General features: G+C 38.0%; 1 protein-coding gene across 1 annotated transcript in view; it reads right to left on the bottom strand.

Annotated features, from left to right (window-relative positions):
* LOC113108419 (lipopolysaccharide-responsive and beige-like anchor protein) overlaps positions 1-17,427 on the bottom strand; it is a 146,360-nt gene that overhangs the window by 4,765 nt on the left and 124,168 nt on the right. Inside the window, exons 47-52 of the mRNA XM_026271549.1 lie at positions 12,030-12,197; positions 8,135-8,224; positions 5,181-5,358; positions 3,874-3,939; positions 1,816-1,971; positions 1,550-1,717 (exon numbers count right to left, since the gene is read on the bottom strand). Coding sequence (XP_026127334.1) covers positions 1,550-1,717; positions 1,816-1,971; positions 3,874-3,939; positions 5,181-5,358; positions 8,135-8,224; positions 12,030-12,197 — 826 coding nt within the window. The remainder of the gene's footprint in view (positions 1-1,549; positions 1,718-1,815; positions 1,972-3,873; positions 3,940-5,180; positions 5,359-8,134; positions 8,225-12,029; positions 12,198-17,427) is intronic.

The raw sequence follows: 17,427 nt of genomic DNA on the forward strand, positions 1-17,427 counted from the left end.
CTCTGTCTAGATTGATACGTTTTTGACAAACTTCTTAAATGTCTCTTCTTTGAGTTATACTCTACAACTCCAGGGGTTAAAGCCTGATTTCGGATTGTGACCTGAAAAGATCAATAAAACTGATATATTGGTGTATCGTTTAACCTCCCCATCATCAGCCACCATTTGGTTCGCATTAGAACAACATCTGATTACAATCTAATAACTATATACTGTGTACTATTTAGCTGTACTGCAAATGCACACTAGAGAGTATCATTAACCCATCAGAGAAAGAGAAAGATAATTAATGCATGAACAAAAAAAGTGCAAAAATATCTATAAGATTGAATTGGTTTATGAAAGTGCTGTGCATTATTTGGCCACTAGAAGGCAGTGTGCTCAACAGAATTACTGTCCTGTTCTATACAGAGTCTGGGAAAGACTAGATATGGATGTTAACCACTGTACATTTGATGTGTAATAACAGTGTCTGAATGAAAGAAAAAAATGTAAATACCTAACATAACATATAATAACACAGATTTTACAAATATGTCTGGCATTATCAGTATTTAGTAACCAGAAGTATGCTATTATACAGATTTTAGCTCTAAAAATAGTTTGACAGTGATCATGAATCAAGTTTGACTTGAGAAACGTAAATCAGCATTATTACTGATAGACTGACAGACAAAAATAAACTACATTTATAAAACATTAACATTTATCAAAAACATAATAATACATAATTTTGGTTTCGAACTGATTCCTGCAAGGTTTCCTGATTATCTTGATAATATGACAGAAATTATCATTTTTGTTCTGTCTATTTTCACCTTCATATTACTGGATAATATGGCCTGTACATGTGACACCAATCCAGAGATTCAGCTTGATTTGACTTTAGATGAAAGTCCGACACAGCACAGAGCATCCAAATAAGTAAAGAGGATGTGTGTGTGTGTGTGTGTGTGTGTGTGTGTGTATAGAGCGCTTTGATCAGCACTGTATCCATATGGTTGGTGTGTGCATGTGGCATTTTTCACTTTTATTAAGTGTTCTCTCGCTCTCTTATAGAGATGTGACTGAACTCTCCTGAGCCGGAGACCTCCGAATCACATTTACTGTCTTCCTCTGACCTCTACTTACACACACACACACACACACACACTCTGGTGTGACACTATCCTGAAACTCAATCTTCTGAGCAGAGACCTGCTGTGGTCAGATGAAACTAGTTGTAGCTTCTGAGAGTGAGCTGTAAATCATCACACTGGCCTCGACAGACACCCACTGTGTGTGTGTGTGTGTGTGTGAACAGTGTGCTACTGCACTGATATCATCACATGCATGAAAGCTATGTGTGTTTGAACTCTGACCTCTGTGTGAGGAACATGAGAAGCTCTAGAGGCTCTTCTGAGCACCAATACTGATGAAACTAATATATTTTGAAGCCTTCATTAAAATAAAATGAAATGACGTGAGGAACACAAAAGGAGTTTGCTCTTTCCCAGGAAATAAAAGTGACACACATGATCAGTATTTTGGGTTTGCATTTATAACTTACTCCCAGGGTTCTCTCCGATGCTGCTGTGCTTGCCGTTCCAGTACCAGAGCAGTAATGTGGCGTCTCTGGAGCCGGACAGAACGTAACAGTCTCCGCCGATGTATGACTCCGAGCGCGCCAGACAGGTCACCACATCAAGATGACCGAACACAATCTGTGTCAGCTTCCCTGTTAGCACACAAACACAGAACACAGGAGCTGAGACCACGTACTGCAGCGAGGGTGTATTTATAATGATGTTTGCTTCTATGAATCAAGGTGGTCACCTGTATCAGTGGAATAGACGCGGAAGCTCTTGTCCCAGAAGCCACACAGCAGGATGAAGCGGTTGTCAGCTGTGATGGTAAAACACTGAGCATTTACCTGGATGCTCTGATCTAACAGATCTGAGATCTGTCTTCTGTGAAGACCCACATTATTGGCTGAAAACAGAGCGAGAGCCACGTGTTAGAAAAGTACAAACACAGTTTCCAGCTTAGAAAAGGATTGGGTAAAGTGGAGAGAAACATAAACAGCTTAGAAAAAGATCGAGAAGGAAGGACAGTCACAGAGCGGGAGTGAGATTTTGTACCTCACAATTCTATTTTTTTCTCCCCTGGTTTTGCAGGTCTGACTTCTTTCTCAGAATTGTGTTATATAAGCTCATAATTGCATGATTGTGAGTTATAATGTCAGAATCGCAAGATATGAAGTCACAATTTATTTATTTTTCCCTCACAATTTGACTTTTTGAGAGTGAGAGTGTGTGAGTGAGAGAGTGTGTGAGACTAAGAGAGAGAGAGTGTGTGAGAGTGAGAGAGAGAGTGAGTGAGAGAGTGAGTGAGAGAGAGTGAGTGAGAGTGTGAGAGAGAGTGTGTGAGAGTGAGAGAGTGTGAGAGTGTGAGAGTGAGAGAGTGTGAGAGTGAGAGAGTGAGTGAGAGTGAGTGAGAGTGAGAGAGAGTGTGTGAGAGAGTGAGAGAGAGTTAGTGAGTGAGAGAGTGAGTGAGAGAGTGTGTGAGAGTGAGAGAGAGTGTGTGAGAGTGAGAGAGAGTGTGTGAGAGTGAGAGAGTGAGTGAGAGAGAGTGTGTGAGAGTGAGAGAGAGAGAGTGAGTGAGAGAGAGTGTGTGAGTGTGTGAGAGTGAGAGAGAGTGTGTGAGAGAGAGAGAGAGTGTGTGAGAGTGAGAGAGAGTGTGTGAGAGTGAGAGAGAGTGTGTGAGAGTGAGAGAGTGAGTGAGAGAGAGTGTGTGAGAGTGAGAGAGAGAGTGAGTGAGAGAGAGTGTGTGAGAGTGAGAGAGAGTGTGTGAGAGAGAGAGAGAGTGTGTGAGAGTGAGAGAGAGTGAGTGAGAGAATGAGTGAGAGAGAGAGTGTGTGAGAGTGAGAGAGTGTGAGTAAGAGTGAGATAGTGTGTGAGAGTGAGAGAGAGTGAGTGAGAGAGAGTGAGTGAGAGTGTGTGAGAGTGAGAGAGACTGTGAGAGTGAGAGAGAGTAAGAGAGAGTGTGTGAGCGAGAGAGAATGAGAGAGAGTGTGTGAGAGTGATAGAGTGTGTGAGAGTGAGAGAGAGAGAGTGAGAGTGTGTGAGTGAGAGAGAGAGTGTGTGAGTGAGAGAGAGTGTGTGAGAGTGAGAGAGTGTGTGAGAGTGAGAGAGAGTGTGAGAGTGAGAGAGAGTGAGAGAGTGATAGAGTGTGTGAGAGTGAGAGTGTGAGAGTGAGAGAGAGTGTGTGAGAGTGAGAGAGAGTGAGTGAGAGAGTGCGTGAGAGTGAGAGAGAGTGTGTGAGACTGAGAGAGTGAGAGAGAGTGTGTGAGAGTGAGAGTGAGAGTGAGAGAGAGTGCGTGAGACTGAGAGAGTGAGAGAGAGTGTGTGAGAGTGAGAGAGAGTGTGAGAGTGAGAGTGTACAGGTAAGTGGGACGAGGACACATATAGATGGCGTCCATGAAGTGACAAACATAAATTAGGCAAGACATGTGAAACTCTATAATAATAAGAACAGCAGGAGAGCTGAGATATAAGAGGCGTAGGAGGAGAGAAAGGCTTTAGCCGTATGTTATCACACATCTTCCCTCATCTACAGGTCGGAGGGATGAGAGGAGGACATACTGTCCTGTCAGACATTATTACACCATTCATATTCAATCAGTCTGACAGGGCAGAGAGACACAGAAAGAACAAGAGAGAGAGAGAGGGCTGGTGATGTACAGGCAAAGTCACAGCTCATTGCTTTCCAATTTGCATGCAAATGCTGATCTGAAGCTGAAAAACATCACTCATCTCCTGCCAAGGGCCGGGCCCTCGCAACTCACAACAGCCAATCACAAATCACTCTACTGATGACTGACAAGCCACAGACCTATCAAAGGGTCAATCTCAACCGGTAACTGGTACTGCTGGTCTTGCACTGAAGTGCTCTGATGACCTGAGAGAAAGAGAGAGGACAGATGAGAAATAATTATTCATAGAGCTTGGTCATTTACTACAGCAGACAGATGATAATAACACCTAAACAAAAACACTGGTCCTCTGTTCAAGAAACAGAACAATAAAGCAATAAATGATAAAAACGTGCCAGCATTTATGTACAATTTTGATCCAGTTTTAATATCGACAGGTAGGTAAACATGCATGCGGAGAAAAATCTGATTTCGCTTAAATAACTTTTAATAAGTATTATGGTATAATAGTCAAAAATCATACATTTTTACAAATGATGAAGTATTCTATTGGATTTAAATGGAATGACAGAATTACCATAAATTTGCTTGAAATGTAAATGCCTTTATTGAACTCCTTGAATATATTCAGTGTGTTAAGATGAGGGGTTTTTAACTTCTTGCACAACTATACATTTACAGTTCATTGCTTGCCAAAATGTGTTTAAGAAAGCAAAATCACCTGACATTCATGTATATTGACATGACTGACACTCATGAACTCATTCATGCTCATTGTGACGACAACAACTTCATTTAAATTGTTAAAAAAAAAAATTATTTTAGAATAAAACCATCACATAAAAAGAGAGATAAAAATGATATCAAATAGTAATAAGATCAATAATAATACTAAGAGGATTGTTAATGGAGTTAGACAGGAAGCTGAATGCAAGGCAGAGGAAGTGTCACATTTGATCACGAGATGAGATATTTTAACACTTTTTAAGAATTTTAACACTGATATTTTAAGAAATTGTATTTGTCTGAAAGCCACCAAATTTTGAAGGTTTTTTAAAAATGTTTTAACTTTAGCATCAGTAAAGCACTGAATAGACACTACAAGAAGCAAATAAATATTCTGATTCAAAGTTGAATAAATAATGATAGTAAATGGGCATTAAAAATAAATATTGAAATCTAAAATTCAATTAACGAGTGATTCATTAGTTCAAACGGCTGATCGATTCAGAAATGAATCAAATGACTGATTCACTGAATCACTGACTCACTTGAATCACTGAGTAACGAATCAGCACTGTGTGTTCCTCGAGACAGTTCTGCAGTGTCTACAATTTAACCCAATATCAACTTAAAATCAATATCACATTTACAGTTGCGATGATATCAGGAAACAGCGTTCTGTGGCGTTATAATATCGCGAGATTGTGCTCGTCACACCATTACTCCTCATCCATCACATCTCTGTCTGAGCGCTGATGCTCACCACTGAGGCCGTGCCACTTGTTGACGGCGAAGAGGCGGTTGGCGGTGACCGTGATGACCGCTGGGTTGGTCAGGCCTGGCTGTGTGTTGGCGGACACATGGGTGACAGGAGAGTTGGACGGGAACTTGAGCACCATGATGACGTCCTGCTGCATCTGCTCTGTGAACATCAGTGGAGTCTGCAGAAGGAGATACTGTTGAGTCCATGACCAGCGGGGAGCGGAGAGGAAAAGAGAGGAAGTGGAAGAGAAAAGTGGAAGCAGGAAGAGAGGAAATTAGGCAGCGGAAGACTGAACAGAGCAAGCGAGCACAAAGCTGAAACTGAGGTCAGATGTTATGAGGACAGTTGAACTTAGAATCTTTCTTATTCAGAAACAAAATAATGTAACAATAAATCTGGACGTTCTGGAATGTCTGCAATTTTTAGCGGATGGAACACAGTGATAAGATTTTCAATATCAGCATCAGAGCATCAGCTGAAAAAGTTGTACAAGTGATTTCAAATGTATTATCGCTGTTCTGTACAAATCTGAAATTCTCTCATGACTTCTCAGCAGGCTTCTGAAGGATTTCCAAATACTGTTCACAGAATTGTTACTAAGCTGGAATTAAGCAGATTCATAATCAAGAACTTCCTTATGATTCCCTTATTGCAACTATCATTATATATGAACAAAAAAATTCAATAAATAAATATTATGTATTTAAATTTTTATATATATATAATACCTAAAAATAAAAAAGTATTAATGATATTAATGATATAATAATAAATCATATCAATATATGATTGCATTCACTTTGCCCTAGAATCTATTAGATCCTTTTAATGATTCCTGATAAGCAGTATTTTTTGCAGACTAATGATGAAGTGCATGAACAGTTGAAATGCATTGCTGAAGTAAGTTGAAGCTGGAGAAAAGAGGACAAGAGAGAGAGAGAGACAGAGATCAAAGCGGCTACACGCTTTCATTTCACAAAAAACAATTATATATTTGACATTTTTGGACCAATTCCAGAAATGCTTCTGCTAGGCTAAGTTACATGCTAAGTTAGACTTCTTGGCTAATGACTACAAGATAAACAGAAGGAAAACAGGTTGTAAAGATCTAAAGATGCAAAATATCATAACAGATTTCAAATTAATCTGAACTTTCCTTCAGGCTGCCACAGTAAATTCATATTTCCATTAGTAACTTTATAATCTGCTTTCAACTGCGTTCTACTCTTCAAGCTTATATCTGTCTGATTACTTGGCAGCAAAGTCATCCAACCATCAAGCGGACTTCCTTGTGTTTGTAGAGGATCCTGATTGGCCGTTGCTTCTATACAGCACAGATTATCAAAGTATCAGATCTGGTGTTTTCTAGCACCTCCCAGTGTTTGGGAAAGGACTGTGATGATGATGATGATGTTGTGTAGTCAAAGTGTTTAGTGTCACTGTTACGAAATGCAGTTCTGAGCCTATAACTATATCTGCATCTGGACACTCAGAAGAGTGTGTGTGTGTGTGTGTGTGTTTCTCCCACACAGGGGCTGTCAACACCACAGAAACACACAGCTAATGGGGCGTTCTAGGCCATCACCCACAGTCTGTTAGTTTCTAGACTAAAGACACTATCACCTCAGAGCTCTACGCTTAAGCACAAGACTTTTCCCACTTCTGGGACCCTTTCTCACTGAAAGAGGACAGGAAAAGTGCAAAAGAGTGAATGAGGTGATTTAAGCAGACAGATACAGTTTCAAACCCGTTTTCATCCCAAACAGTTGAGAGTTGAACTGTCTACATTTCTACCTACCCTGCCCAAACAACAACATTATTTTATTATAGATGGACAGGAAAAAATAAGTGTGTTCCCTATTGCAAAGTGTTACCTGATAGTCTATATTCACCATTTAAAAGGAGAAACCGAAACAAGTATCATGCAAAGATTAACTAATAGGCTCTTAAAGAACAATAAATAAATTCATGCACGTTCCCTGCATTTGTACCCAACTTGTATTAATTATGAAACCTGATTCAAATAAAGATTGATTTGTTATTATCATTTGATAATACACCACCACGACCAGCAACAGACTTGATCTTCACCGTTTTCAGACTGTCTGCATGTTAAAGATGTTTGGAAAGTGAGAGATAGTGTGTGTGTGCGCGAGTATGTGTGTGTGAGTGAGTGTTTGTGTAAGTGTGAGTGAGTATTTGTAAGTGAGTGAGAGAGAGAGTGTGTGTGTGTGTGTGTCTGTGTGTGAGTGAGTGTTTGTGAGTGTGTGTGTGCGTGAGAGAGAGAGAGAGAGAGAGAGAGAGAGAGTGAGTGAGTGAGTGAGTGAGTGAGTGTGTGTGAGTTTGTGTGTGTGTGTGAGTGAGTGTTTGTGAGTGTGTGTGTGCATGAGAGAGAGAGAGAGAGACAGAGAGAGAGAGAGAGAGTGAGTGAGTGAGTGAGTGAGTGTGTGTGAGTTTGTGTGTGTGTGTGAGTGAGTGTTTGTGAGTGTGTGTGTGCATGAGAGAGAGAGAGAGAGACAGAGAGAGAGAGAGAGTGAGTGAGTGAGTGAGTGAGTGAGTGAGTGTGTGTGTGTGTGAGTTTGTGTGTGTGTGTGTGTGTGCTCTTGTTTTTGTGTCATATTAGGACACAACTCTGTATAATGACATGGGTATGACACAGGTATTACAAGGAGAGGGTGACTTATGAGGACATAACCCATGTCCTCATTTTTCAAAACACTTATAAATCATACAGAATGAGTTTTTTTGAGAAAGTAAAAATGCACAAAGTTTCCTGTGAGGGTTAGGGTTAGGTGTAGGGTTGGTGAAGGGAGATAGAATATACAGTTTCTACAGAATAAAAACATTACACCTATGGGATGAACACACTTTACACAGAAACAAACGTGTGTGTGTGTGTGTGTGTGTGAGTATGTGAGTGAGTGTGTGCGTGACTGTGTGTGTGTGTCACTCACCACCTGCATGGCGGAGCTGCGTGGTGGGTGTGGCTCGATCAGCAGTTGGCAGGGGGTCTGTCCAAAACTTCTGATTTGAGCCTCCACAGCCTGAGGAGGACAGAGAGTCAGGGTTATGATGGTTTAGTGGAACTAATGAAGAGATACAGGACTATAAACATCACCTTCAGACAGAGGATAACCTGCCCTGGACAGTATCAGCTCATACAGACTCAAAGAGAGAGTGTGTGTGTGTGTGTGTGTGTGTGTGTGTGTAAAGAATTATGAAAGAAAAGCGGTGGGAATAATTGGGAAAAGGCTATCAAGCAACTGAATTTATGTGCACTTCCACCTCTCTCTTTTTCCACTTTGCTCAGACTGCACTTCTTTCCATCAATCCTTTCCGTCTGTTTCTAACTCTTCTTCTGCTCTTCATCTCTCTTTCTTCGTCCTGCTCTCCTGCTTTGATCTCGTTCGGCCCACTCTGCTGGTAACAATAGACTGCACCACACAAACTCTTCTTTATATAGTGATAATCCACTAGTGATCTCATTAGAGGCATTGATGAAACACAGATGACAGGACTACTGTGTCTGGAAATACCATTCTGAAGAAGCGGGGTTCAGAAGAGGCCACGCAAGGGAAGACACCTCGTTTCAATTATATGATCGGTTGATTTCTGCTCAAAAGCAATGGAATTTGACACTCTGTGTGGCATCAAGTCTTCATTTCTGGACCAAGTCTTTGGTGTTTGACAAAACCACATTACGTCAGCTATTCAGTATGAGATCTTTCAGTATTTCTCAGTCAGATCGTTATTTATGTAGGACATTTACTTCAATAATGTAGGTTCATAGACCTCAGAAAGAGTAGATGGCATGTGAAATTGGGAAACAAAAACAAGTATGTGAGGGATAGAGGTAAGGCCTTTTTTTTTGTTGTGCACAAAGCGGTCAATTGTTCAGGCAATGAAGATAAATACAGTGGGGTCCAAAAGTCTACACAAAAGATCATCAGGGATCAGGAAAAAAACTAAACATGAACGAAAAGTGTTAAATTAAATAAATAAAATACAGTAATTCAAAATTTCAAAAAGTAAAAAACAAAGCAATTAAATATATATATGTGTGTGTGTGTGTGTGTGTATAAAAGAAAATAAATTAATTAAATTTTAAAATTAAATTAAATTAAAAATTAAATAAATTAAAAATAAAATAGAAAAAGATCATCAGGGATCAGAAAAAGAAAAAGTTTTAAATTAAATAAAATACAGTAATTCAAAATTTCTAAAAGTAAAAACAAAGCATTTAAATATATATATATATGTGTGTGTATATATATATATATATATATATATATATATATATGTGTATATATATATATGTGTGTATAAAATAAAATTAATTACATTAAAAATAAAATAAAATAAAAACTAAATAAAAACTAAATTAAAAATAAAATAAAATAAAATAGGGTGATTCTTTGTCTTCGGCCACTATATACTTACATTCACTGAAACATGTAAGATGCTTTCTGAAATATTGTGAAATTGTGTTGGATAGCATGTATTATAAACAGGATGAAGGTTGAGCGTATTTTTTTTTAAGCTAATATCTGGATGCATCGTGCAGGCACCTGTCTCATGTTCATTAAATCCTCTCCTGACATTTACTACCACAGTAGAACGAGGCAGTTCTCAGGTCACAGCGCCCAGCCAATGAGGAGAGAAGGTTATACGGGCACAAGCCGTTTATTTCTATGCAAGAGGGGCCAATCTCTTTAGGAGCACTAGTGCGTATCTGATGAGTTCTCTTTACATTCTACACATTTAAATGATAGAAATACTCCATATGCATGCACACACACACACACACACACAGTCATGCTCCATAAGTCTCCTGATTTACTCTAACCCTTGACAAGGTAATTTAGCTGTACAACAAGCTGTGACCAAATTTTCTCATTCTGCATAATGAGGTCCCAATGAATACTTAAAAAGGGGGTTTTGGGGGAAAGGTTTCTCTTTAAACTTAAGTCTTTTAAAGGTCAGATTAGTATCAGACTTGAGTAAAAGTGGGCTTGATTGGAGGAACGGGACTGTGTATGTGTGCGTGCGCTTATTTCATGTGCAAAGGGAACCCTTTGTGCCTGTCATGTTCTTTTTTTTGTGGTGTCAGGGCAAAGACAGGAAGTAATCATCGTCTGAGTAAACATGGCCCAGTCTCCTGAGTGACCCTAATCTGCCATGAGACATTCCACACGCCCCGTTCTCTACACACAAGCACATACAGACGCAAAAAACCCAAACTCAGCTGCTCAGATGGACAAGATCCAGTCCTGCCCAAACCAGACCTGATATACAAGATGCAAAACTAAGACTAAAAGCAGAAGCCAGCAGTGAGGAGATCCAGAGCTGGTGCCAAACCTGCTGTTTCCACTCAAACTTACACGCATGCTGTTCTAAGAGCCACGCTAAACTACACCCTCTGTGTTTATTTTTCTAATTTAACTCAAACCTGACCGTGACGTGCAATCATGCTCCAAAACTGAGTTTTAACACACCTGCTAATAGTGACTGAGAAAATGTACCAGCCATACATTTTTTTTTGTGTGGCCATGAAACAGTATTTTGGTTTTCGAAATACACTCATTATGGCAATGCAATTTTATATATATATATATATATATATATATATTTTTTTTTTTAATTTTTTTTTTTTTTTGTGTGTGTGCATAAAAGTGTTGTGCTGCAAAATTAGAATTAATGTAAAAGTGAACCAAATCTGATAATTTTGCTCATATGTGACTTTTTTTCAATTCTGATTCGGGCCACTTCCATTTGTAGCCCTAAATCAGATACGGGTCTGATTTGTTACAATGTGACCTCAGTCTGAACAATCATATCAGAACTCAAGACTTTTATATCACTACATATTAATTCAACATCATGACAGAGCTAAAATATTGCATAAAAACTGTATGCATATTCAAGATTCAAGGACTGTGGTGCTCGCTCTTTTCTCTTACGCCTCAGATCCTGTCAAACGTTTAGTTTTTCTCAAGCATGTTTATCACAGTTTGATTGCACACACGGTCATGTGAATTTATCGATCGTCTTATGGCCTGTGAATGGCGGAGTGGCAGTGAGGCGTGAGAAATCCCATTTAACCTCTTCTTATTAAACAGGAATTGTGCAGGATAATGGGCTGAACTGGAGAGATGAACAGAGCACATAGGCAATGAATCTGCATCAGATAGAGGGATGAAGAAATAGATAGAAGAAAGGAAGCATGCAGTGAAGGAAGGAAAGACCTAGATGGGTCTCACACACACACACACACACACACACACACATAACTCCAGTCTTCAGTGTCACATGATCTTTAGAAATCATGAAAATATTCTGATTATTATTAATGTTGAAAACAGCTGTGCTGCTTAATATTTTTGTGGAACCCGTGATATACTTTTCGGTTTTAACTTTTATTTAGCAAGCATGCATTAAAATCAAAAATGCAAAAAATCATGTGTATTGTGGTTTAACCATTATAATACTAAGCAAAACTACTAATACATTAAGACAAACTGATTTCAACATTGATAAGAGTAAGAATCATTATTTATAATAAAGCAGTAAATAATCATACAATAATGATTTCTGAAGATCATGTGACACTGAAGACTGGAGGAATGATGCTGAAAATACAGCGGAGCATCACAGAAATAAATTACACTTTAACACAGATTCACACAGAAAACAGATGTTTTAATTACTCAAAAATATTTCACATTTTTTCTGTATTTTTAAATCAAATAAATCCAGCTTTGGTGAGGAGTAGAGGCTTCTGAAACATTGAAAACATGGTAATTATTCCAAAGGTTTGCCCGTCTGTGTAAGAGAGCGAAACACATTCACCTCTCTGAGCATGGGGTCAGATATGGAGCTGAGGTTGACCGCTCCTTCATAAGTCAGGTAATAGAAGACATTGAGAGCTCTGACGGCCTCAGGTCCCTGCTGCTTGTATCCGAATATCAGATCGATCCACTGATGCAGCTGACAGGACACAAACTCACTCTCCAGAGCCTATAAAACACACAAGATAACACGTATGTCACACAGAAAACAAACCACCCGGCCCAGAGATGCAAGCTCAATTGAAGGTAGTTATAAAATAAGACACATGGCATGTCTGCTTGTAATAAATATTTTTTGTTTTTGTTTTTTTGCACATGCACAACAACTCAGAGAATGCATGAGCAACACGATCTGTCAAAATGTGCTTTCAACAGTCACAAACGACACAATAGACCCAAATTACAAGCTAATGCTTCTAAGACCGGACCACTGGAGAAACACAGAGCGTCTAACATGAGCAGGACCAGATATCTTTGCTCCTTTGTTTAGTCTCATCTCTGCATCTGAGAGTGTTGTTGTTTCCCGAGCTATGATTGTTCTTCAATGAAACGCAAGCTGTTTCTCTCTTCATTAGATGTCTTCATTTATGACTGCTCATAAAAACAGCGATTGTGTTAATTAGCTCAAAGCTGTGTGTGCACAAAGGCCTCTAAACGAGCCCAAATGAGTTTGAGAAGAGCCTTGATTGTCATTGCTGTCTTGTGTCACATTAATTTTGAGACAAACATTAGGCGCTGCACTTAAACGGCAATTTATATCATTTAAATGCTTATTGGAAAGGTCTTAGCATCATTCATTTAAATGTGAATTCACTGACAGCTAATTCAGCTTATTTGCACACCATGCTCTCTTAATTAGATATTTAAATCAGAGCGATGTGGTATCTGCAACAGGTTTGACAGCAAACTATTACAAATTTTATAAGTGATATTATGAGAAACAGATGCAAGGCAAATATTTCAGAGATAAAACTGAGTTTTGCATGGTTACATATTAATAAAATATCTCTTTGGAATTAAATATTCAGTTTTTCACACACCATGCATGCTGTGGAAATTCACACAAATATAAAATAGACATTAAGCATGATACTCACTATTGCAACAACAACAAAAAATCTAATTTAAATACCATCTGTTAAAATATTGAAAATGTTATTAATTCTTTAATATTTTTCTTTCATTGATTTATTAACAACATGCAGCATTTATTACAAGCTCTTGAATAAAGCATGCAGATTTATTCCACTAAATGTATTTGTCTACACCAATTTTATTAAAAAGAACCTGTTCCTCCGAGTTTATTATGTGGATGGACTGACCCCGTGTTGTTTCATGTCTTGTCAGAGGCTGATGGGCATTTAATGTGGGCCGCAATCTTGTGTCAATCAGAGGGGGGCAATGTTATTGAACACGAACTCTCCAGAGGACGGCCTTTATGTTAATCAAGGAGCGGTAAAATCAGGAATGAGATGGGAGGCAGAGAGCGTTTGGTCGGGTCTCCTGAGACAGGGGTGTCACTCTGAACCCATCAGAAGACGAGCGGGAGATGGGTTACATTAGATTCCTTTTTAAAAACGACTGTATTTGTGAATACATACAAAGAAAAGTTAAGATGTTTGATATGACAGACTTGCATCTGTCTACATTTTTAAAGACTATTACTCAGATATGTGATGTCTCCTAAAACAGAATACTTAAAAACAAACAAAAACAAAAAAAACTGATTGACCAGTTTACAAAATAAAAGCACACAAGCAAAAATTATTTTAATCTTACATCTGTCTACATCGCTCATAAATGTGACTTTTCTTACAGAAAACAAAACAAAAAACGGATATAAAAAAACACTAAAGTAAAAATAAATAAAAATCAACTTGCATCTGTCCAAATCTTTATAGACTATTGCTTTAAATGTGATTTTTTTTTTTTTTTACATTGACAAGATACAAAAATTTATTATTTTAAAGATTTCTTTTGGGTAGGGAAAAAGAGAACCAATAAACATGTGAAAATTCTGTCATAATTTAATTCGGATGTCATTTTAAATATGCATGTATCTTTTTGTAGAATACACATGTAGAAATATTGTTTATTCAGTAATTGCTATTCAGATTTATCATTCAGAACTGGCCATATAATGACAAAGAAAACCTAGCAGCATCATAAAACTCAAAAAATTACATTTGGAGGATATGAATATAATCAGCGGATGATAATTTTTCACTATTGATCATAAAATATAGTATCGTATAATCCTTTTATCATATTTTGATGGTGGTTTGGGATCTTGACAGTTATGGAGAGTATGAATTATTGTGTGATTCTTTGTAAATACTTCTACATTTGTGTTGACAAGAAAAGCATATGGGTCTGGAATGACATGAGAGTTTGCAATATATATATATATTTTTCAGGGAGTGAACCATTCCTGTAAATTCATGTATATGTACAAAAGAGGCCCAGGAGTGTGTACGATGCAGCTCATTAAGATTGCTCATATCTGGAGAGCGTTATTGATGTGCCAATTAGTGGAGGCAGTATGTCCCATGAAATCCATTGGGAATCATCAGAATTATGGAAATATGTGTGTGTTCGTGAGTGCTGGCGATCGTGTCATGAGCTTCCACAGCTGCTTGATCAGAAAATGCATTTCATTTTATTACAGCACTGCTTTTGTAAAATAAAATAAAAACTAAAAATGCATCAAAAGATAACACTGAGCATGTCTGAAAACAAAATGCATCTGGGGGAAAAGAAATAGGAAATATATTAGCGGAATATGAAAACATGATACGCTAATGATGCTTTCAAACATGTCTTTTTTACGGGATGGATCTCTCGGAGCTCTTTATGACTTTCATTGACCATTTCCCTTTCTTTAGCAGCCCTTTAAAAGTATTTTAAGGACTTAGAGGTAACCTGTCTGTGGCCGTGTTAAATGTCACATAACAATAACAGTTTTGCATGAGAACACATTGCTGTGGAGGGTAAAGGCGTGAGACCGGACTGATTAGAAGAGCACGTGGTGGCAATAATCACGCATGTGCACCTAGCAATGAAAAATTAATGCATCTGGCTGAGGTGCAGTGGAGAAAGAATTATGCGGATAGCTGTTCAAGGGTGACAGGGCCAGAGAGAAAGAGAGAGAGTGTGAGTGTGTGAGTGTGTGTGTGTGTGTGTGTCCACGGCACACAAAGAATGATTAGAATAGATGCTGATTAACTTCTACTCTGGGCTCTTTAAGTCTATAGAGAGCGACTGATCAGGTAATAATGTGGTAATGTTTATTCCAACAATGGTCACCATTTACAATAATGTTTAATTTGCATTAGTTAATGCTTGGTGTCTTATAAACTAACAATGAACAGCATGTTTGCAGCATTTATTCATAAATGTAATGTATATTTATAAAACATCTTTTTATGCTAAAACAGTTAACCATTTTGGTACCACTTCTGCTTATGAAAATGAACTTTTAAACGTTTAACTACAGTCTTTGACTAAAACAGAGTAAAGCACCAGCTAGCTGTAGAGTGTAATGACCTTTCCTGTTTCCAATGTGATGCATCATAACCCTAGAAAAGCCCAGGCCCACATCATTCATGAGTATATCATCCTGGAGGGTACGTGTAAGGTGACCCTGAGAGAGAGGCCAATGAGTTGCATCCATGCTGAAAATTAATTTCTCCATTTATTTACAGGGCATGCTTGAGTGGAAATCTGTGAAGGAGAAATTCAAGGCTAAGACGCATTTCTTCCTATCCCACAACAAACAAGCATGCACACATGCACATCAACAGACTGGAGAGAGAAACTTCTGGAGTGAGCGGAGCGTGTCAGCTGCAGTGGATCACAGTATTCACACCAGTGACAACTTTTGTACCTATTTTTCTGAGAGTGTACATTACATCAGGAATTGTCATAAAAGTGCTCATGAGAAAACACTTGAGTTCACTATCAGAGGCTGAAATGGGAAGACAGACAGAGTAAAGAGGAGGGAAGATTCTACATTATATTTATTTTCATGCTATTTTTGTGAAACTGATTAGTTTTAAAATGCCAATTATCGAACACTTTGATTCAATGCGACTAACAGTAAACATAAACAATTTATGCTTTATTAGAAACATAAAAACATAAATCTGTCATGTGTTATGCTGGTGATGAGTCATGAGCTGCCTTTCACTTTCTAAGTGGACCATTGATTTTTATTACCATATATTTGAGTTTTTTTATACCATCATAGATATATTAACTCTTTCCCTGTCAGCATTTTGATGGTTTTCACTCAAATTTGATGGACTCCAATATAAATAAATAACATTTAATTTTTAGGTTAATATTTTAAATGTATGTAAAACTTTGTTTTTGCAAAAAACTAACAGCACCATGTGAAGGCAAGTCATTTTTGAGTGTATTTTTACTCAACTTAAAATGACACTTTCTGTGTTACAGTGTGTCATGGATCCTCATTACTAGTTATAGCACAAAATAAACATGAATGAACGCCCGAAGGTATCTTGTTTCAACCGCAGAAAGACGTCAATACACACCATTTTTTAAGTTTAAATCCACCGATGTTGACTGAGCATTTGAAATATCAAACAAGATCCATTTTCATCTCAAGTAAGATCAAAAACTAAGTCGGAAATGGCATTAAACCTGGTTGCACCACAGTATTGTGTGCTGCTTTTTGGTTTTGTTTCATGTCAAAGACTTTTTCATCACCAGTTTCTTTCCATCCTTTGTTTAATATGATAATAGCCATTTCTTGAGCTTCAAATCTGCATGTTATTCTGCTTTCTGAAGATCATGTAACACTGAAGACTGGAGGAATGATGCTGAAAATACAGCTTTGATCACAGCATTTTATTAAGTTTATATATTTGTAAATAAAGTACTATTAAATTAATAATATTTCAAAATATTACTGTTTTACTTCATTTTTGATCAAATCAATGCAGCCTTGATGAGCATAATAAGATATTTTGTATAGATTTGTGTAAGATATTTTGCATTGCACAACGTGTGTGTGTGTGTGTGTGTGTGTATGGCACTTTTCCAGTAAGCATCCATGTCTGTAAATTATTAACCCTTTTCTCTCACTCTATTGCTGCATCGTCCTCTCAGTCAACACTTGATAATCAAGTACTGATATGTTAGTGTGTTCGAGAGCATCAGCGGTCCTCTAGACTGAAACCATCTCCCTCACAATGTTCAAAGACCTTTTCGAGATATATGGAGAGCAACCTGGTCCAGGGTTAATGCACAGTTAAGTCTACAATCACCTGCCGTCGCTGCGGTAATATCTGGGTGAATATGTGATGAAGGATGAGTCCTGTATTGTGGGATGTTGTTCAGCATGACAGTGGCCAGATCTGACGTGTTATCTGGAG

This window comes from Carassius auratus, chromosome 1, assembly GCF_003368295.1.
Source record: "Carassius auratus strain Wakin chromosome 1, ASM336829v1, whole genome shotgun sequence".
Taxonomy (NCBI): domain Eukaryota; kingdom Metazoa; phylum Chordata; class Actinopteri; order Cypriniformes; family Cyprinidae; genus Carassius; species Carassius auratus.